This window comes from Trichoderma harzianum (genome assembly GCF_003025095.1).
Source record: "Trichoderma harzianum CBS 226.95 unplaced genomic scaffold M431scaffold_7, whole genome shotgun sequence".
Classification (NCBI taxonomy): domain Eukaryota; kingdom Fungi; phylum Ascomycota; class Sordariomycetes; order Hypocreales; family Hypocreaceae; genus Trichoderma; species Trichoderma harzianum.
The window spans coordinates 2,374,151-2,395,793 of NW_020209255.1; the positions used below are offsets into that span (position 1 = coordinate 2,374,151).

General features: G+C 44.6%; 5 protein-coding genes across 5 annotated transcripts; 4 read left to right on the plus strand and 1 right to left on the minus strand.

The window, feature by feature from the left end:
* Positions 1–102: 102 nt before the first annotated feature.
* M431DRAFT_509371 (hypothetical protein) lies at positions 103–1,102 on the minus strand. The gene has a single exon (XM_024919280.1). The coding sequence runs from the start codon at positions 946–948 to the stop codon at positions 415–417; it is 534 nt and encodes a 177-aa protein (XP_024774060.1). The 5' UTR covers positions 949–1,102; the 3' UTR covers positions 103–414.
* On the plus strand, positions 1,050–6,321 carry M431DRAFT_6584 (hypothetical protein; the record flags this gene model as incomplete). Its single annotated transcript, XM_024921697.1, has 3 exons — positions 1,050–1,073; positions 1,429–6,183; positions 6,286–6,321. 3 exons carry the CDS (start codon positions 1,050–1,052, stop codon positions 6,319–6,321), a joined length of 4,815 nt encoding a protein of 1,604 aa, XP_024774061.1.
* A 573-nt stretch (positions 6,322–6,894) lies between these two features.
* Positions 6,895–8,967, plus strand: M431DRAFT_483168 (hypothetical protein; the record flags this gene model as incomplete). Its single annotated transcript, XM_024916100.1, has 4 exons — positions 6,895–7,397; positions 7,475–7,626; positions 7,684–8,503; positions 8,574–8,967. The coding sequence occupies 4 exons, from the start codon at positions 6,895–6,897 to the stop codon at positions 8,965–8,967; spliced, it is 1,869 nt and encodes a 622-aa protein (XP_024774062.1).
* A 560-nt stretch (positions 8,968–9,527) lies between these two features.
* M431DRAFT_496317 (hypothetical protein) lies at positions 9,528–10,697 on the plus strand (the record flags this gene model as incomplete). The annotated part of the gene is made up of 1 exon (XM_024917479.1): positions 9,528–10,697. One exon carries the CDS (start codon positions 9,528–9,530, stop codon positions 10,695–10,697), a length of 1,170 nt encoding a protein of 389 aa, XP_024774063.1.
* Positions 10,698–13,174: 2,477 nt separating this feature from the next.
* Positions 13,175–21,249, plus strand: M431DRAFT_496318 (hypothetical protein; the record flags this gene model as incomplete). The annotated part of the gene is made up of 7 exons (XM_024917480.1): positions 13,175–13,306; positions 13,345–13,346; positions 13,382–13,521; positions 13,574–14,229; positions 14,294–14,633; positions 20,690–21,048; positions 21,103–21,249. 7 exons carry the CDS (start codon positions 13,175–13,177, stop codon positions 21,247–21,249), a joined length of 1,776 nt encoding a protein of 591 aa, XP_024774064.1.
* Positions 21,250–21,643: the final 394 nt, after the last annotated feature.

Consider the following 21,643-nt stretch of genomic DNA (forward strand, 5'->3'; position numbering starts at 1 on the left):
CATGGTGGCCAATTGCAGGCGAGTGATTCGAGTCTTACCGAAACCACCCAACAGACCACAAGACACGACCTCAAAGGAGAACGCCACGGAACGACGTATAGACGCCGATTCTCGCAGCTAACGGTACACAATACCCACTGCCGCGAATCTTTATCAATTCTAAGTTGCTATTTTATTTTATCAAACGGTGGTGAGAAGCACACTAGGCGGTTTTAACCAATTGATGAGAGCTATCTAAGGAGAAAGAGCTTATTGAGAGATGCACCGGGGCTGCAGCTCGTTCTGCGACATCTTTATATATCTATGCCAATTTCATCTCTAGATAACAATAAGAGGGTCAAAATAAACTCGAGCTGAGTGACCATCCGGGCCGTCTGGGCGTTCCCGCAACCTTGATCTTTTTCTTCTTCGTCTTCAGTGCCCAGTCATTGAGACCTTGGTGATTCTGTCACGCCAGTGTTCAACGGGGAACACAACCTTGACACCGTTTGCCTCCAGCCTTTCCTGCCCGTCATTGTGCGCGATAAACGTCCCTGGCTCCTTGATTCCCACGTAGACAGTCTTGATGGCGCTCTTAAGTCTCAAGATTCTAGTCACGCAGGTCATGTTGCCGCTAAGCCTCTCGTTGCATGGCTCCATGGTCGTGTACAGCGCCGTGTTGGCCGGAAGGACCTCATGAATGCGTTCCTCAGAGAGGTTGTGTTCGTCGGCGATCTTGATAAAACAACACTGCTCTGCGTGTGTGGTGCCTGGATCTCCCTTGTAATCTCGCGGATATTCAAGCGAGTATCCTGTCGATAGGACCTTTCCCTTGGCGGCGTCGACAAGTACGGCTCCAACGCAGAATTTGTTGGCAGCTGGCGGTGATTTTTGTGCCTGAATGAGAGCTAACTCCATGAAAGCCTCGTGGTCCCCAACCGCAAAGGTTGGATTCGTCTGTGTATCCATCGTAAATGGCTCTCTGAAATCATGCACAATGCTTGGGCAATCTCTCTTATAAACCAAATCAACACAGCATCGTCAAGAAAGGGCAAAGAAGGTACAGGTCAATGGGGGTGTTTTTGAAGCATTGGGTGCGCGATTTTTTAGGGTAACACATGCCGTTGTTTTTCCCGAGCCTGTGCGACAGGGTTGAAGCAATCACACTGCTAATTGGTGGTTCGAAGCGGGAGGGAGGGCTGACACTCATCACCTGCTAGGTGCTTCGGTCGCGAGGTGGTTGAGCACCACCAAGAGTCTCTCCTGAAACAACTCCATTATATGCACTTTGAAGGGACAGACCATCGTGCCGACGTCACCTTGAATGAGTCTGGGCAACCGAGATTAGCGCCCCAGGCACTGAGTTCTGCGGACTACAATGGTTAACTTTCACCTCCTTAGCCTCCTGGGAACATGACTTGAATCCTACCAGATCGCTGACTGTACTAGTTCTTTCGAAAGGAGCGGCGCACAAAGCCCGACCTGCATCCCGACAGTCCCTCAAGTAGTCGCGACTCGCGCAAGAGCTCGAAGAGTCTGCTTCCTCTGTCAGAAATCCTGCCCAGGACGTCAACCACCTCGAGCGACCAAGCGGAGGGCGTAAAGGGCCCGCTTGGACTGAGCCTCCTCTATTCCCCGACGGCGCCGGAGATCGACTTCATCTTCGTCCATGGCCTAGGCGGCAATTCTGGGAAAACATGGAGCAAGTCGTCCCTGCAGTCTCATTTTTGGCCAAAGGAGTGGCTCTCCAAAGACCCTGCATTCAAGAATGTCCGCATCCATAGCTATGGGTACGATTCGTATTACTTGAAGGGCAAGGAGGACTGTTTGAACGTACACCACATCGGCAAGTCATTCCTAGGCGCGATCAGCAATTCGCCATGCATCGCCAATTCCGGGACACATATCGTTGTTATTGGCCACAGCATGGGTGGCTTAGTGATGAAGAAAGCATATATCCTTGCGAAACAAGACGCAGTGCACAAGGCGCTGGCTGGGCGATTCGCCGCACTCTATTTCCTGGCCACGCCGCATCGAGGTGCCGACTCGGCAAAGATGCTGAAGAACCTCCTCAGGGTTGCGTACGACCGCGCTTATATTGGCGATCTAGAACCGAACTCTGGGGCCGTTCAAGTCATCAACGACGAATTCCGGCATTTTTCGGCCGGCCTTGAGCTTTGGTCGTTCTACGAAACGCAGAATATGAAACGGTTTAGCTCACTCATCGTCAATCCTGAGTCGGCCGTCCTCGGGTACCGTGAAGAGAAGCAGATACCCATGACTGCTGACCACCGCTCGATATGCAAGTTTGATACACCCGAAGACTCCAACTACGCCCTCCTACGAAACGCGCTCGCCTCTACTGTCAGCAAAATTTCCACGGCAATTCCGGAGCTGAAGCTGAAGCAAAGGCGTGAAAAGATCAAAACCCTCAAGAAGTACCTGGGAGTTGCCGACGTCTTGGACGATGACCTTGCAAACGTCTGCGAAGCTCGGATGCACGGGTCGTGTGAATGGATCTCAGCCAAGGCCAGTTACGTCAAATGGAGAGATGGGGAATCCGGAAATGGCAGGACGCTATGGGCCAAGGGCAAGCCAGCAACTGGAAAGTCTGTACTCGCTGGCTATGTCATCGAACAGCTCAAGGAGTCCGGCCAGGCATGCAGCTACTTTTTCTTCAAACATGGAGACAAGTCGAAGTCCAACCTAGGTCGTTGTCTACGATCTCTAGCTTTTCAGATGGCTAGCTCCAATGCCGAAGCTACTGAGGTCATCCTAGAGATGCAGGCGGATGGTGTTCGCTTAGATCGCGTCGACGAACGTACCCTCTGGAGAATCCTCTTCCTTTCTGGCATTTTCCGGGCCACAATGACTCGGCATTACTGGGTCATCGATGCCCTGGACGAGTGTTCCAATTCTTCAGTCCTTATTCATGCCATTGTTTCCAACATGGACGAATCTATACCCCTGAGAATTCTCGTCACAAGTCGGGATACGGTCGATCTGGACCAAGGTTTCTCGGTCATTCCACCCAATCTAGTCCAGTCTTTGCCAATCTCGACAACGGACACAAAATCAGATCTCAGGCTTTTGGTGGAGGGGAGGACCCAGGCCTTAGAGGTCGTGGGACCTGACGATCGAGGTACATTAGTCGAGAAGATTCTAGACAAATCTAAAGGCTCCTTCTTGTGGACAATCTTGGTGCTTGAGGAACTCCTACGCTGCCACAGCAGAAAGGAAATTCACCAGGTTCTTGAAGATGTGCCGAGAGGCATGGAGTCACTATACAAGCGGATTTTAGACTACATGTCGCAGGCCGCTCGTGGAAAGGAGCTGGCCAAAACCATTCTCATGTGGGCAGCATGCGCGGTTCGACCTATGACAATCAGCGAGTTAGACGGTGCTCTGACTTTAGACTTCCACGACTCATTCCCAAGATTAGCAGAAAGCATCGCCGCACTCTGTGGTCAACTAGTGGTCGTGGATAAACATGGGAGAGTTAATATGGTGCATGAAACTGCCAGAGAATTCCTTATAGCCGGCGGACTTGAGTCCGAGTTCTCCATCGAGAAAACTAAGGCGCACACACGGATGGCTCAGGTGTGTCTCAATTACCTTGTCGGGGAGGAAATGAAGCCTCCGAGGAACAGTCGACGCCGTTCTTCGGCAAATGTACTAGCAACAAGACTAGATTTCGCCGCCTATGCATACACAGCGTACTCATATCATCTCTCGAAGGCTGATCCATTAGAGGCAGGGACGTTCCAGCTTGTCGTGCAGTTCCTGAGATCCAACGTCCTCACTTGGATCGAAACGATTGCCGACACTCAGAATCTCAATGACCTGATCCGCGCCTCAAAACATCTCAAAACCTACGTTAATGCGTGTGCCGTTGAGCGTTCACCACTAGACCCTCGGATACGAGCGCTCCGACAGTGGACCACAGACCTTGCCCGGATACCTGCCATGTTCGCTAACGCCCTCATGGTATCACCGTCAGCAATATACGCGTCGATACCCCCTTTCTGTCCCACCGAGTCTATGGTATACAACACCGGGGGCTCAGGCCGGAGGTTCGCAGTGCTTGGCGCGCCTAACAAGCAATGGGATGATAGGCTGCTGTGCATCGATTTCCGTCAGGGTCAACCAAGGGCGTTGAGTTCTGGAGACGAATTCCTGGCCGTCGGTCTCAGTTCAGGAACCGTCGTATTGTACTACGCCACATCCTACCAGGAGTACAAAGTCTTTGAGCACGGTGAAGCTGTCAACTTCATTTCTTTCAAGGCCAAAAGCGACCTCGTAGCGACTTGTGGTATGAGGATGACCAAGGTCTGGGACATCAGCAGTGGGCAAGTAGTGCACAGCCTTGCGAGCCCTACGCGTCCGCTGGGGATGGAATTCGATGGAGAGACGCTTTTAATTGCGAGCCGCAACAACTACGTCGCGACTTGGAATTTGAGACACGACACCCAGCCGGAGTTGGCGCGGAAGCCATGGAGCGATACCGATATACTAGAGACGAACCGAACGCCTCCGTGTGGGACACCATGCGCACTGACTCTCTCTACCAGCCACGGAATGCTTGCTGTCGCCTACAATGGCCAACCCATTACGTTATGGGACATGGAAGAGGACGCCTACGCTGGTAGCTGTGGCAAGAAACTCTCTAGTGGAGAGACCAGCACGCATGTCGTCGTCGCGCTTGCTTTCAACCCCAACCCTGACGTTAGCCTTCTCGCAGTTGCATACCTCGATGGTGATCTTGCCCTCCTTAACCCCTTTACCAACCAGCAGCTGGAGTGTTTTCGTGCCAACTGCCAAACCCTCGCCCCAAGCCCCAATGGGCGTCTCCTCGCAGCGGGTGGTGCAAATGGGATTATCCACGTTTACGAATTTGATACGTTCAAGCTCCTCTATCGGGTCAAGTCATCCAACTCGTATATCAAGCAGCTTGCCTTTACCAGAGACAGTATGCTTCTTGCCGACATACGAGGCGCCCAGTGCACTGTTTGGGAACCTGAAGCTCTGTTGCGGGAGTCCCTGAGCGATGACAGCAGCGGATCTAATTCCACCACAGTGGTCGAGACGGTTTCCGTGGAAGCTAAAACGAAGATTACCGCCATGGTGGTCCATCACACGTCCGAAGTTGTCTTTTGCGGAAAGGATGATGGATCAGTGGTACTGTACGAGCGAAAAATAGCAGCGAGCTTGGGGACTCTCTACAGCCACAAGTCACCAGTCCGCCTGTTGGTCTGGATTGAACGGAGAGATGCCCTGCTTAGTGTCGATGCCTCCAACAGGATCTTCCTACACAGAATCAAGAAGTCAGCAGACAAAGGTTGGCTCAGCGATCTGATGGTGCTCTTCAAGTCCCGCCTCGACTCCGAGAAGGCAATCATAGATGTGCTAGTAGGAGAAATGGCAGCGAAGTTTCTGGTATCGACTCGCGAGTCTGATTATCTGTTCAACTTGGACAGTGGTAACTATGAGAGAGAGCGGACATATCCACAAACACCAGGAATCCGCAAATGGCTCCCTCATCCAGAATCCTCTCTACATTTGGTTTGTGTCGACAACGTCGAAGTCTGCGCCTACTGCTGGAGTGACTGGTCTAAAGTTTTGTCTATTGCATTGCCATTTGACAACGATACGGCAGAGCTCAAAAGCGCGATCCTCTATTCGCTCGGCCAAAAACAAAGAATCATGCTTAACTTGTTACATCCAAACAGCTCCATCAAGACCAACAGGATTGAAATAATTGACGCAGACTGCCTCGCCGTCGGAAACAACGATAGAAGCTCGCTAGGGAAGGAATTGGATGTTGTGGCGGCGTTAGATCAACTTGCCACGGATGAAAACAGGCAGGATATGGTCATGACAACGAGTCCAGCCGCTCCGCTTCGTTCACGGATGACAACATTCGAACTAGACGCTATCCATATCATCGGAATTGACGAATCGAGGAAACTAGTATTCTTGAACCGGTCTTTTTGGGTGTGCTCTGTTGATCTCGGCGAGAGCGGGTTAGAGATCGCGCAACGCAAAGATTCCCCAACGATCGAGGTCTTTGAGCACTTTTTCGTCCCATACCACTGGCTCGCCGGGAAGAGGGACATTGTTTGTGCTTTGACAAAGGGACATATTATGTTAACACGGAGTGGCGACCTGGCGGTGATTAGGGGCGGCCTTGATCATGCTGAGAGAGTGAGTACATGTATAGAATAAGAGACTAAACCAGAGGGATATATACAGGTATACGCGGAAGAAAGACCCTTGAGGCACTCATGGCTAACCCATCGAGACTAGTCCTCCTCATTCAAGAAGGAAAAGACACTCCCATAGAGAGGACATATTAACCGCTATAACAGGATAAGGCTATACTTTACTAGCCAGCTACCACGGCATAAGGTCTCGGGAGTAATTTGCACCAGAGAAAATACAAAGACCCAGCCGTCTTGTGACACATGACACATCAAGTGAGGGGACTCGTGCAACCTAGGCCGATCCATGAATTAAACCCCTCTTGTGCCGCTGCAGTATTCCGTAGCCAAGAGAAAATATAGTCTATTTTTGTCTAGTCTATGTTCCACAGCATCATAAGGATCTTCTATCAACCTATGAGGTGCAAAGCCTTGCACAAGCTGAAAGTTTAGAGAAAAGTGGCAATTCAGAAACCCAATTATAGCAGTAATAATTTCTGCTGTCCTACCGCAGGCGGCTGCCAACAAAGCATCAGCCACTCTTTGTCATGGCAGACTAGGCTGAATGACATAATATAAAATGCAGCGAGGTAGTCGAAACTGAGGTTTAAATCATGGCGGTCTGAAGAGTATGGCGCTGATTTATGAATGTCCTTTGTCAACCAAATCACTTTAAAGCATTTGGAAGGGTCCCACTTGTTTTATTTCTTGCACCATGGCGTCTAGTTACGACATTTTGCCCCAAGATGGAGAAGCTATTGGTTTTCAAGGAGCCATCAACAACCACCAGCAGCAATCGGACGAGCCTGAAGCTCAAAAAGCGAGCGGCGTATGGCGCATTCATTGGCGGTCTCCGACATCGATGATCGGCTTGTTCATAGGGGCTACTGGCGCCGCTGTTGCTCACCACTTGTACTATGATAATATAGACGGGTCAGAAGTTGTCATTGTACAAGACGAATGGACTCTAGAAGCTGTGCGCAATAGCCAAGAATGGAAACTGCGATTCGGGGCGGGACTCGCATTCCTGGCCAAGGCCATGTTCGCTGCCTCTGCTATTGTTGCTTATGAACAGCAGGCTTGGCTCACGGCTAGAACCAAGGCTGCGGTTGCTGGCCTAGATGCAATGTTTTCAGCAGCTCAGAGCCCGCTGAGTTTCTTTAGCCCGGACTTTTTGCGTAAAGCTAAAGCTGGAGCTATCATGGCCCTCCTTGTATGGTAAGTTTATTTCCATCTCTATGTTCTTTCCATCTCTCGTGTTATAAATAGATGAAGACGGCTGATACATAACACAGGTGCATTCCACTTGCAGCCGTCATCACTCCTGGCACGCTCGTGGTGGTACCTACAACTCTATCAACTTCCAAATCTTTCCCCGTTCCTGTCATCAACTTCTCTCAGGTTCTGCCTCTTTACGACTTTAATTCCAGTGTCATTGGATATGTTGGTTAATCAACTAGTAATGGAATCACTCCATACTTATCACGTCTTGTTTCGTCAACAGCCACCTCATCACAAATCTTGCCTATGAATATTGGCCTTGCTAACTCAACATATAATTTGACCTTCCACGGTCCATCTTTCCGCTGCAGAAAGCCGTCTGAAATGGTAGGACAAGCTATTGCTATGACTCTCAATGCGACCCGGTTTATGTGTGAGGGGAACATGGGTTCCATGGCCTGGCTAGCATTTGCGCCGCCTGGCCAAATACTGTCGACAATAGCCTATTCAAAAAAGAAAGAGACACCACTCCGAGAACATTGGGAGACTTTTCTAGCTTTCGTGTCTTCATGTATTACACAGCCTGCTAAGTCGGCCGTAGTCTTTCCACAGTTCGGTTCTCTGCCTCTCTGCGAGGGTATAGTGGGTTCATATAATGGTAGTACATATAGGGTTTCTCTACAAGATTTGTCATCCGTGAAAGTTGGATTCAACCACGGTAGGCTCTGGGTTTCGGCTCAAAACGTAATGTATGATTGTGTTTTAACCGACACCGAATACAGCACGCGCTTCTTCTACTCTACATCCGAGCAGGCTCAGCGTATTGACCCCGAATACAGCTTCAAGTGGACTGAAGAAGATGTATATGACAGTTATTTCTACCTTGCCGATGCACTTGCAACTCTGCTTGGAGGAGCTGTCCGCGTCTTTGGAAAAGGCATCATGGCATTCAAAACACGCGTTACAGACACAGCCATCTTTGGCGCTCTCAATGTTGAGTCAACGAAGTATCATAGTCCTGACCTCTCGCCCTCTGTGGGCGAGCTCATAGAGGAACTTTCGCGAAACATCACGTTGAGTGTGTTCAGTCTCGATCAGATGCTGTAAGTAAAGAGGCAACCCTGTAGAAGTTATGACACAATGGGCATCTAACAAGGCATTGTACCGCCGCAGAATCCAGAACGACACAATGGTCAGAATTTCCTCCGATGTGAATGTCTACTCATATAACCGAAGAGTTCTCATCATCACATATGCCGTCGTCTTTCTGGGCACATTGATTGCGTTGCTCATCGGGAGCGTTGCGTATTTCAAAAACGGCGTTAGCCACCAACTGTCCTTTTCAACATTCATGTCAACAACGAGAAACTATCAGTTAGATGAGTTAACGGCGGGAAGCTCTATGGGTGCCATGCCGCTAAGGGATTCTATTCGGTCAACAAAACTTCAATTTGGCTTCCTGCGGAATGCTGATGAAGGAGCTGAAAGGGAGGAACTAATGCGAAGAGTGGGATTTGGCCTCTCCGATCAGATTGTGCCGCTGCAAAAAGGCATTCCTTATTATTAGATCAGTTCCCTTGTTCTTAAACGACAAAGCTATACAGTAGCTAATGGTCTTACCTATAGCGTCAAAAGCGGCCGGGGCCTTTTTAACGGCCTTGAATTCAAGGCTGAATACGAAGTAGTAATTACTCCATTGCCGCCGGCGTTAGTGTGCAAGTTCGCATTGTGAATATGTAGCTTCGATTTGACAAAGATTTTGCCACAAGTCAAAAATAACTTTGAGGCATTTTCAGGTCCTTTTTCTATGTAAATTATTAATAAATTTAACGCGAAGGATCCTTCCTTGCTTACGGAGTGACAGACCCCCAGACCTAACAACATATTTCAGTGTGTTAAGGACAGAATTGGCAAGCTGTTGGTTGAATCACATTACGCTTTCGGACAAGGCAGAGCGGAGTTGCACCTGCGACCCAAGGCAACCGTTCAATATGAAGGCCGTCAGAACACCGCCATCAAGACAAACATTTTAGTATAAAAACAGCCATTGTGTTCCAAAAGTGTGTTTCACCTTGATTCCATATCCATCTGCTTCCTATCAAGATGAACGCCTCTGCCTTGTTCAAAATGGCGTTACTATTCAACCCATTCTTTGGCTTTACATCAGCCAACTACAGCACCGATGGCTTCTCCAATCCTGTCATTGGCCCATCATCCGGCGGTGGCTCGACTTGCATTTCTGGCCATGTCGCGGTGTCTGTGAATACAACCGGCACCAAACTTCTTTACGAGGCACCTGAAGATCAAAGGGCTGTAACGGAGTCATTTGTCGAGTTGTTCCAGGCGGACGCTGCCTGGATCTCCAAAGTCATCGCTGGTGGGCCCAGTGTTATATCCGGCCGTTACAATATTTTCGTCAAGCTCTGCCTATCCACAGACCCTGACAAGTTGGCCCAGGTCAAGACAGTCCAACTGTTGACACACGGAGCCACTCTCGACCACACTTACTGGGACATTGCCCCAGGCTACAGCTACGTCGACGAGGCTTCTGCAGCAGGATACGCTACGCTCTCCTACGACCAGTTGGGCGTGGGGAAGTCCGATCACCCGGATCCCATCCAGGTTGTGCAGGCAACTGCTCAGGTCGCTGTCACGCATGAGCTGGTTGGTCTGCTCCGGCAGGCCAAACTTGGCGGTTACAGTTTCGACAACGTCGTAGGTGTTGGGCACAGCGCGGGAAGTACGCTGACACAAGGCATCACCACGCAATATCCGCAGGACTTCGACGCCGTAATTTTGTCCGGCACCAGCGCCAGTGCTGCCTCAGTCGCACTAACCGTCGCAGCCTTCAACTTCATTGAGGCAAACACAGACCCGGCACCGCAGTTCAAAAAATTGCCCACAGGCTTCTTGACGCAGCAGTCGGCTACCGGAATCCAGTTTGCCTTCTACCGGTACCCAAACTATGACGAGGATGTGTTCAGAAAACAAGTTGCCAACAAGCAGACGAATACACTAGGAGTCCTGCTCACGCTGGGTGGCATCGTTGCGCCGTCAACAGAGTTCACTGGGCCAGTCCAGATTGTCAATGGTCAACATGATCTCGTCTTCTGCGGCGGCAACTGTCTCTACCCAACGGATCAAAACGTCGTGACTTTGTCAACGTTCTATCCAGCTGCGTCGAAAGGGAGTCAAACGTATATCGCGGCGGGTGCTGGGCATGCTATTGCCGCCCACAAGAGCGGGCCGGAGAGTTTCCAGAAGATGATCCAATTCTTAGAGACAAGCAGCCTGTAATTACTCCGACAGTAATGGTAAAAGCTTTGTTCTTTTAATATTAAGCAGGGTGAATACATAGTAATATTATTTAGCACATGAGTTAGGTAATTGCTAAAATGAGACTTATATAACTCCAAATTTAAAGTCTTTGGATGTAAAAAATGGAACATACCTAATTTGAGATAAGAGCTTCCCAGGCGTGACAAGCTAGTCTCCTATAGGTTAGTATAGAAGGAATTCCTAAGAGATAAACTGTTATACTATGTTTATGTTAGTAAATAGACTAGGCTAGAATGATGGATACTATAGTAATCTGATAGTCGAAGCCTCGTAGTCAATTTTTGCACTGCTTGTAGGATAAGTTTTAAATGTAGAGCGGATTCTCTGGTCAAGAGTGCCGTTTAATATTGGGTTAATTGCAGTTTGGCAACATGGCTTCCAAACGTGTGCTGACCAAGGGGGTGGGGGCTTTTCTGAATGGCGAAAACTAAGAACCGTTCTCGAATTGCCTCCTATATGGCATTCTAGCATGCGAGTATAAAATACGATAGTCCACTATCATAAGCGCGGGACAGCGAGAATAGCCTCTTCTCCTGGCCAATTGTGTTTTGGCTCTTCACCTGTGCCTCTGAATAGTCCCTGAGAAACTTCCGAAAATGCCTGGCTATATGTGTGGTTTTATTTTACAAAGCCTTAGCCCTGATCCGACCTCAGGGGATGGATGGCTCTGCCTTGCAAAGAGTGCTGAACGATTCGCTGTGCCTAAACTGCTCTGGGAATCCATTACATATATACGCTCCCAAAACTCCAAGGGTAAATATGTGTAAGAAGACGATAATTAGGGTATAAACTTGGGTACTTGATACTTCTTGCATCATGAAGATCAATAATCTGCGTAGCAGATACTTACTTTCGGCCGACAGACTAGCCTTCACTAGAAATCTATGAATAGCATCTCTTTAAACAACTCCGCTAAGTAATTTCTAAATCTAGACAAGGGAGCTATTGCTATTGCAATAGGGAATACCTTCTTCTCTGGTTTAAAGGTGAGCGCGTCTATAACGGTGGCAGTGTTGATGGCGGGCTTCTTAGCGGGGGGTTGGTTAACTACATGTACCCAAAATGGTATCATGTGGCTAGAGGAGCGTTGTCTCTTATCACTCCATCGTAAGGAAGAGCGGTCTAATATGTCGGTCTAGTCTTTGGAGCGCTGTGCTATAGAGAACGAGAAGAGAACCAGCGCTTCCTATCCACGATTCCGACTCCGGCATACGTAAACACTCTTTAGTATTAAACGTTAGGGGGCCTAGAGTTAAGTTATTCTCCGGCAATACTAGTTAGTTGTTGTTAATAGGCAGCAGCCCTACGGACTTATGCTTAGACGTGTATAAAAAGAACAGCAGTAGTATCTGCTTTAGGTTGGATGATATATCTTATGGTTGCTTAAGGTTAAATGTAGCGTAATAGTTGATAAGATTATAGCGTAACTGGGGGGTTGGGTTAGCGGGATAATTGTCTGACAGTCCGAAGAATTTGGCAGCAGCCCCCAGCGACCAGAGACGCCCAATGCCACTAGGAGTAGTATATCTCTTGGTTGTGATGTGCATTACGGCTCTGATTCATAGACTTTAAGGTGATGTGTTGGTAGTGATGATGGTTTATAAACTGTTGTGTTATGTTATTCAACAGGACATCTAAATCCAGGCGTTCATTAAACTGTCATTCTTTGGAAAACAATAAGAAGCGACTGGCAGCACTTCCCATACATTGGTTTCCCATTCATGTTGAGCTTGGTGACTTGGAGGGTGATTGACAACTCGGACCTCCCTTTGCTGCCATTGACCACCATCCTTTCCTCTTGGAGATGTAATAAGAGAGCTCAAAGATCAATAGGTAATATTAGCGGAATTTCAGCTGCTGCGGCTGCAACCGCAAAACTATTGATCGGGTGCAGAAGAGCGGCAGAAGAGGTGGTGGCGCGGCTTATGGCGGGAAGCTGAGACTGGGGTCTGACATAAAGCGATTGGAAGAGAGCTCAGCTGAATTGGCGCTATGGATTGGAATGCAAGGGAAGAGGTGCACCCTGGGCACATCTGCCGCCAGAATGACAATAGACCCAGCTGCTTTCCGAGCGCCTCTTCAAGCTGTCTGTAGGCTCCGCCTCCGAAAAGCAGTCAGCCAATGGCTTTACAAACCATTCGTGGCAGGGTCGCACTCCAGAACGATCCAGACGGTTGTGATCAAATCAATAGTGTAGAAAGCCCATCATAAGTCACTTTTACTACCAAAACTAGACAGATTGAATTCTAAAGTATTGGAGAATCTTATATTGAAGTAGAATATGGCTGGGAGCTGCGATATAAAAGTGTCCATAGTTCTCCCCCCACAGTTACCCATACTATTCTATAATTTAACAGACAATTATATTCAGAAAAACAATTGTACTCTTTGAAAAGTCTTGACCTTGGTACTATTACAATATTATTTCGTTAGTCATGGCACCATCACGTATAGACGATAGCTCTCCCAATGGAAGTGGCGAAGAATCTCCCCATCCTGTTCAAAAGTCAACACAGGGAGGATTCCCTGTTCCTGGTGTGCAGAATCCATCTGCCACATCTGTCATGGTTTAGGACTACTTTGTCAGGTTATTATCACTCTTTAGCCGTGTGCTCGGTTAACCAATACTAATGCAACTCTAGTGATAATACCTGGGAAAATATACTTTCCCATGGCAAGTTTGACTACATTGTGATTGGATCCGGTTTCACCGCACTTGCCTTCATTGATGAAGTCCTGAAGCATGATAAGAAGAAGCAAATTTTGTGCATTGAAAGAAGTGGTATGTATTACTAAATGCGTCTTGAAACGTTGCTGATACTGACTGCTAATAGACTTTTGGCTTCCAACCCACTTTCAAAACCTCCCTCTGCCATTTAAGACAGTGCTCGGAGGCCCGTCGGAAACCTACCCTTGGACACTTTCTACAGAGACATTCAAGACGAAGGAACTTGGCTTTCTCCATGGATCATGCCCATTCTTCGGCGGGAGGAGCACCTTTTGGTCCTCCTACAGCCCACAACCTACTGAAGACTTGATGAGGGACTTCCCAAAGTCCATGATTGATGCGACCAAGAAGGATGGCTTCTGGAGTGCTGCTGAGAAGTTGCTTAACGTGATACCAGCGGACAAAATAAGAGACGGCATTTACTGTGAAATGCAGAATGCCATTGATGGCCTTCTCAAGAAGAGACTAGGTCAAATCCCCACTGCTGATTCTGTCGAGCCAGCTCCCTTGGCTGTTGGTCCTAAGTCGCGCACATCTACCCTGCGCTTCAACAAGTTTTCCGTTCCTGGCCCACTGGTTGCGCTGCACGAAAGTCAGCGCAAACTTGCCGAGAAGGGAGAAGGACGGCCATTAGAGCTAAGGATCAATTGTACCGTCACCGGACTGAAGGCTGATGAGGGAGGAGTCGTCCGAGCTATCGAAACCAATCGGGGTTTGCTCTCATGGACTGACGACAATACAAAAGTAGTTTTATGCGCTGGAGTAAGTTGCTTGAACACTGCCCCCATTATAGCCGTAAAAATCAAGATACTGACATTCATCACAGGCCGTTCCTAATGCCACATTACTTCTCAACTCATTCGAGGAGTGTCGCCCCTCAAATGGCAATGTTGGCAAACGCCTATCAGGTCATGTCCGGTCAAACATTACAGCACGTATTCCAGGTGAAGCTATCCATTGGGATGGGAAAAATTCACTCCAGCTTGCTTGCACATATCTTGCTAGAAAAGATCCGACCACACATCGCGAGTACCATATTGGGATTTCTGCAATTCATAGTCCCAATCCAGAGGCTGACGCCGAGGACGCAGGGCGAGAATGTCCTGACTATGCCGCAGCCGCCACGGATGAGCAACTCAAAGGGTCTGAGAAGCATATTGTGTTTGGTAAGCACGTACACTTACCTCTTGTTTGTTTGTTTGTTTGTTTATTTTATTATTAACGTCTACTAAGTAATCTAGTTACATAAGTCCTTATCTAGGTACTAAGACAGTAGGAGCCGCCGAGTTTAAATTAGGCGTTTGCTACGTTTTAATGTAATAAAGGAAAAGGGGATATATTAATCTATTTTACGTATCTGTTTCTATAGGGGGGGGGCCGTATAGGCTTATATCCTCCACTAGTTTCTGAAAGTCCTTATACCCTCCGTTACTAAGGAGGTATTAGATATAGGTAGTTCTAAAGCGTACCTCCCTCTCTAGTATATTAGGGAGGAAAGGGGCTACTATATAGTACTTTATAAAGTATTCTTATATTTTTAGTTTTTTACATTTATAGGTAGGCCTGGTGTTATATCTAAATCTTTTATAATATTTTATAAAGTCCTTATATTTAGACCTTTTAGCTAATAGCCTATGTAAGATCAGGCGTAGGAGATATAATTTAAGGGGTATAGAGAGGGCTTTATAAAGGCCCCATCTACCGGCCTTATAGGACTCTAGGTAATTACTTTCCTAGTTAGCGTCCTATATTTCCTTATATTTCTTTTTTACCTACCTTTTAATAAAGGTAATAGTAAAGTAGTTTTTTAAAAGGTAAGGGAGTTTTAAACTTTTTTTTACTAGTTAGTTAGCTTTTTTATTTCCTAGTATATTTTTATAGCCTAGGACCTAGGCTACCCTTATAATTACCTATGGGAGTAGTTTCTAAGTGATTTAGTATAGCCTTATGTAGGCTCCTTAGGATAAGGCGGGAGTTAGCCTTAGTATTCTATTTACTACTACTAAGTTATTTAAGAAAAGTAAAATCTCTTAGATATCTAGGTTTATAAAGGCGTATATCCTAGTTAACTTTATAGCTTTAAAGGTGCCTACTGCCTCGGCGTCGTAGACCTTTATATTAGCGAAGGGACTGTATATTATAGTTCTTTTAAAGTTATAGTATATAATGGCTCCTTAGCCTGTGTTGCCTTATTTATCCTATAAGCTATTTAAGTAAGTAAGGAGGGTGGACCTGAGGAGGCTGTTAAGTAGTTTTAGGTATTTTTCCACTGCCTTTAACTTCGGTAGGCCTCTGAAGTCCGGGCCTGCTTAGACTGCTCCGTTGTTTTTAGTGAAAAGGGAGGGTTAAACTGTTTTCCCTACTAGGGCTATAGTATATTATAGTTAAGTAAGGGAAACCCTAGGCGGGAGTTTTTTATTAATATATTTACTAACTAGGTGGTTTTTATTTAGGCCTGTAAAGCGAGCTGCTGTGCGGAGTTTAGTCTATACTACCTATACTAACGCTAGGGGGACTTCTAATTCTCTATATATAACGGAGAGGTTAGTTGTCTTTTATATAGGGACGACTGCTTTGGCTGCTGCTTTAAATAAGGGTTCTAGGATTGCAGTTAGTCCCGCTAAGCCTATTCCTACTTATTTATTTAGGTTTATTACGCTCTGTCTGCTTTTGCCAGGCTAAAACGCCTCTGTCCTATATAGGGCTATAGGGGCGACGTAGGCCTTGGCTGCTATAGCTACTGCATCTGGCGGGGATTCTTTTTATATTTTATTTAGGGATCTTAGGAAGTTAGCTACTTTAAGGGCTTTCCTCTTTATAATCCTAAGGTATTTTTTAAAGGAAAGCCGTAAGTCTAGGTATATCCCTAGCTAATAGACTAAGTCCTAGGGGGCTATAGTCTTTTCTCTAAAGTCTACTTTTTTATTATATATTTAGGTTCTGGTCCTGTAGAAGTATATAAGTTCGGCCTTATCTAGGTTAAAGGAGACTGTATTTCTATTACCCTAGTTTAAGGTATTTTTTAATTCCTACTGGAGCTTTTAGGCAGTTTCTTTAGTATTAGCCCTTACTGCTATAATACTAATATCATCTACATACCTAAAGCAGGTATTAGGGTTATTAAACCTTAGGCTAAAGAAGAAATAAAGTATAAAGATAATAGGGGAAATAAGGGACCCCTATAGGGCTTTATATTCCAGCTTTATCTCCAGGAAGGTAGTCCTATAGCCGTTTTAAATAAAAGCCTTATAGTTACTTATAAAGAAGTTGACCTATTTTATAAAGAGGGGGGGCTATTTTTATTCCCTAAGTTTATAAACTAGGCGGTTATATATAATAATATTAAATACGCTGGAGATATTAAGTATAAGGAAGGAGATAATAAGACCTTGGGCTAAGGTAACTTTAGTATTATATAGTAAGCAAGCAACTAAGTCTATTACAGACCTTTTTAAGAGAGCTCTAAAATATTATTTTAGTAATATTTTATATTTTATTACTAAAAGGGAAACTCTTTTAGCTAGGAGTCTTTTAAGGCCTTTACCTATATAGAAAAGCAGGGAGATAGGTTTATAGCCTTTATACGTAGTATACGCCTTTTTCAGCTTCCTAGGTTTAGGAATAATAGTAATCTCCGCGCTCTAGAAGGGGAGTAGGTAGTATTTTATTATTAAATATCTGCGGAAAAGGTTAGTTATATACTCGCTAATAGTAGGCTAGGTAAGCTATAAAAGGGCGACTAATATATTATCTACGCTAGGCGTAGTATTTCCTAACCTTATTATAGCTTTCTTAACCTTTAACTTTAATACTATTTAATCTTAGTAGATATTATTATTAATAGGAAAGTCCTCTTCCTATAGGTCTAAAATATTTTCCTCTGTTATTTTACACTTAAGAAGCTTATCTCTAAGGAAAGTCGCTTTCTTTATAAAGTTTAAAATACTTTTATCCCTATTTATTAAGGGGGGCGGTTAAAAGCAGTCTATTACCTTATACTACTTAGCCACTAATTAAATATTCCTAGTAGTACTAGCTTTTACTATAATCTCGTCTTAGTAGGCTTGTTTACTGCAGTGTATAAAGTCTCTGAGGGTTTTATAGACTCCTTTTTAAGTAGGGGAGCTATTTACTGCTTCTTTATAAGCTTTATAGGCTACTTTATACTTTTCCAACTACTATAGTACACTATGGCCGTTTTAGTGTCTGGTTTTGCCGGCCCCCTTTATAGCTTATTTAAAGAGGTTCTGTAGGGCCTTAGCGTATTCGTTAAGGTTAGTTTCTAATGGTATAGTTAGGTTAACCGTAGGGAGGGTTTAAGCAAAGGAGTATATAAATTAGCCGAAGTCTTCTTAGTATTTTAACGGAATGTATTTTTTCCCTGTCCCTGGGGTTATCTTAAGGGGCTTAGGCAGGTTTATAATTACTATATAGTAGTCTAACCCTATATTAAGGGAGTATTTAACCTTAGTTAACGTAGGGTAGTTTATAAAGACTAGGTTAATGTATTTTCCTAAGTATTAGGTAGGTGTGTTTATTAGAGCTGGGAGGAGATTGTGCTTTTCTGTTTATTCTGTGATTTTATTACCTACTGGATCTGCGCCCCTGCCTGGTTCCTAAAGTTAGTATAAGGCGTTAAAGTTGCCTGTAATAATTAAGCAGGGGGGGGGAGGGCCTTATTTAGTAAGGGTTTCTGTAGCTAAGTCTACTAAAGCCCTTTAGTAAACGTTAATAATAGTATAACTGTATACCTTTATTTAGTATATGTATTTATCCTTTAGGCCTAGGGGAGAGAGTTATTTACTAAGGAGGTTTAGGGAGATTTTAATAAATATAAGAACTAAGGGTTTAGTATCCCTTTAACTATTTAGGGGGTTATATATTTAATATCTAAGGTAATTTTTAGTTTACCTTTTATTTAATACTTTATTCTATTAGGTATAGGGTTCCTAGATTAGTATAATATTATAGCTACCTTCTTATGCTAGTAATAGGGTAATATCCTAATATAAACTGCTCCTCCTAACGTTAGCTTAGAAGATTTTAAGGCTAGTGTTTCTTCAGCGGCTGCAACAGGGCCTATCGTTTATAAGCTTACGTTAAAAAGTCTATTAGTTCTAGGGGGAGCGTTAAGTATATTTTTATCCCCTTTAGCCCCTATATCCTTCTCCTTACTATTTAGGCTAGCTATGTAAACTGCTGACCTAGCGGAGGAGGCTCTTTTATAAAGATCCTCTTTATTTAAGTTAACTTTAACTATAACCTTCTTAGCTAAGGCCTAAGGGAGGAAGGGTAGTACTAAGCTGGATATTAGTAAATATAGGCGGAGGCCTGTTTAGGTTCCTAGGTTAATTATTTTCTTAGTATTAAAAGTTAAGGCGGGGGTAGGTTTAGGTTTAGGTAGGTTAGCCTTATTATACTCCTACTAGCCTAGCTTCTAAATAGCCTAGAGTTAGGCTCTGGTTATTTATACTTTTTCTTTATTCTTAACGACTAGTCTAGTAGGGTACTTTAGGGAGTCCGCTGTATAAGGGCTGTTATAGTTAGTGTACTAGGGGGGGGATAGGTAGTTTACTATAGTATTATTATATCTGTATAATAGCTTACTATATTTAAGGTACCTCTTAGTCTTAGTATAATTCCAGGGGTTATAAAAACTAAGGTATTACTAGCATTAGGTAACCTAAGGCAGTTGGACCTAGACTTTAGCTAGGTAGGAGATATTAAAAAGTCTAAAGCTAGGTTTAATGTTTTCTTTAAAGGAGATAAAGTAGCTGTATATATTAAGGGATTCCTTAAAGGGGGCCTTACAGTAGGCCGCTGGTAGGCTTTTAGCCCCAGCCCTAACGTACGCCTCCTCGGGGATTAGTGCGTCTATAGTATAGGTTCTGCTTATATTTATATAGGTTTTTAATATACTACGTATAAGGAAGACCTTCTATATATATACTTCTTTAATTTTTAGGTTATTACTTTCTACGGCTAGCTTAAGGGTAATAATTTTATTTTTAGTATTTTAGTCTTTTGCCCAGAGGGTAAAGCCTAACCGGACTTTTTAAAAGTAGGTAATATTTTTAACGCTAAGTTTTATAAGGCTAATTAGTTCCTATTTAGCACCGATGGCTATTATCTTTCTTTAGTTATAGTCTAGTAGAACCTAGATAAAGATATAGTTATTAGGCTTCTAGTTGCCTAATATAGCTTTATCTTTATTTTATTTTCCGTTAGCGGGGGCTGGCCCTTTACTATTAAAAGCAGGATTCTTTTAAATATTATTATCCTTTTGCAGCTTTTTATTATAAGTAGTATTCTATAATACAACCTATACTTACGTAACCTTAGGGTCCTTTTAGCCTACTTTTCCAGTAGCCGCAGGAGCTTCTGTTATAGTAAGGTGCTTAAAGCTGTTTAATTTATCTCCCTTACTGTAATATATATTAGCTGACGCTATTTTAGTTAGTTAGGTAGTTCTTTCCTTACTACCTAATTTCTTAGGGTTTTTAGGCCTTCCCTTAGGGTTAATATAGGAGGTAATAAAGTTTTTAAGTATAGTATTTAGGTATAATTAAACTTATTCTACTACCGTTAAAGAAAGTTAGGATAAGTATTATACTAGGCAGGAGTTAATAGCTATAGCTATACTTAATACTACGTCTTATTTAGCCCATTATTATATATTAATTTTATTAATTTAGCTTATAATTTTATTTCTAATAAGGGATTTCCCCTTTTTACTTAGGTTAGTAGCTTCCTTTATACTACTAAAAATAAAGGCAATAAGGCCTTTTAATACTATTTACGCCGTAGTTATTATTACTGCTGCGCTTAGTTTTACCTTATTAAAGCTAGGTAAGGGTATTTTATTTATACCAAGGGCTTCTCTAAAGCGTCTCTTTTTCTTAGGGGTAAAGGGGAGGACCGTAGCCTCTCCTATTCTTAGGCCTAAGGGGGTTACCTCCTTCTAGGGTTGGAAGACTGTTGCAGGTCTGGGGGCGACGGGGTTCGTTCTATTTTAGTTATCCGAAGGTTTTGCAGATGTTTCTATCTCTCCAGAGTCCCCAGATGGGACCGTAAATGAAAAAATCGTAGTCGTTTTATCTAATAGCTAGTTAAACAGGTGGGAGTTTTTGGTAGTTAGGTACCTAAAAGGTAGGGTACCTGTAGATGTAGGAGGGAAGCTTGCACTTACCTCTTTAGTGGTTATACTAATATGAAATGACAGTCTGCTCGGGATTGGGTGAGCTGGACGAAGGCAATAAGAAGAATTGGGCCAAATTAAACAATACACATGATCCTGCATCCAATGTCACCGTGCAATATACAGTGAGCCCAAAAGATAAAAAGATGTGGGATACTATGGACACGGCAATCTACCAAACAATTGAAGCCCTTTCTGGCAATCAACCGAAAGCTATTGAGTATTGGGACGACAGAGCTAATAAATGGGTCGAAGAGAAACCCTCCACGGAATCGGTTCGTGCACCCGGAGTGGTACATGAGGCGAGCACGGCTTTTGTTGGACGCAAGCACCAAGGTGGTTCGCTGGACAGCTTCTACCGACCACATGGAATTGCTAATGTAGTGAGTACACCCATTAGTCCTTGTTACAGGCCTCAACTAGCAATGTACATTTAGTTTGTTACGGGTGGAGCGGTTTTCCCCACGTCAGGAAGTTGGAATCCGACAATGACAATGTGTGCGTATGCACAAGACCTTGCAAGAAAGCTTGTATGTAGTCCGCGCTTGATCCCACCATCTCAGGACTATGAGGATCCGAACTAGCCTCAACAATTGGATTTGAGTGATTAGGTTTGGTCGATATCAGTTGCCGCGTATGTAATTTCCCTAGTACTTCTTGTAAGCATCAAAAAAGACGGATAATACAAGCTCGAGTAGCCGAGGATTGGGTTCAAGTGCAAATGATTCATCATTCTTTTCAAGATTTTTGATGAAATTTATATATCTCAATAGCCTTCTACAGAATGGACCTTTTTGTCAATTTTTGAGCCTCGTTTCGATTTTCCCAAGTTTCTTCCCAATTTGTATCGCCGGGAGATCATGTGGTTTCATCACCGGAATATAAACAAGGAAAAAAAAGCAGTGGCAAAAGAGTCGCAATTATCGTCTAAACAATTGCGAACCAGACAGAAAAGCACTCCGAAGCCGTAGTAAACTC

Coding starts and splice junctions, on each gene's coding strand:
- M431DRAFT_509371 (XM_024919280.1), bottom strand. CDS start 948: ATGGATACACAGACGAATCCAACCTTTGCGGTTGGGGACCACGAGGCT.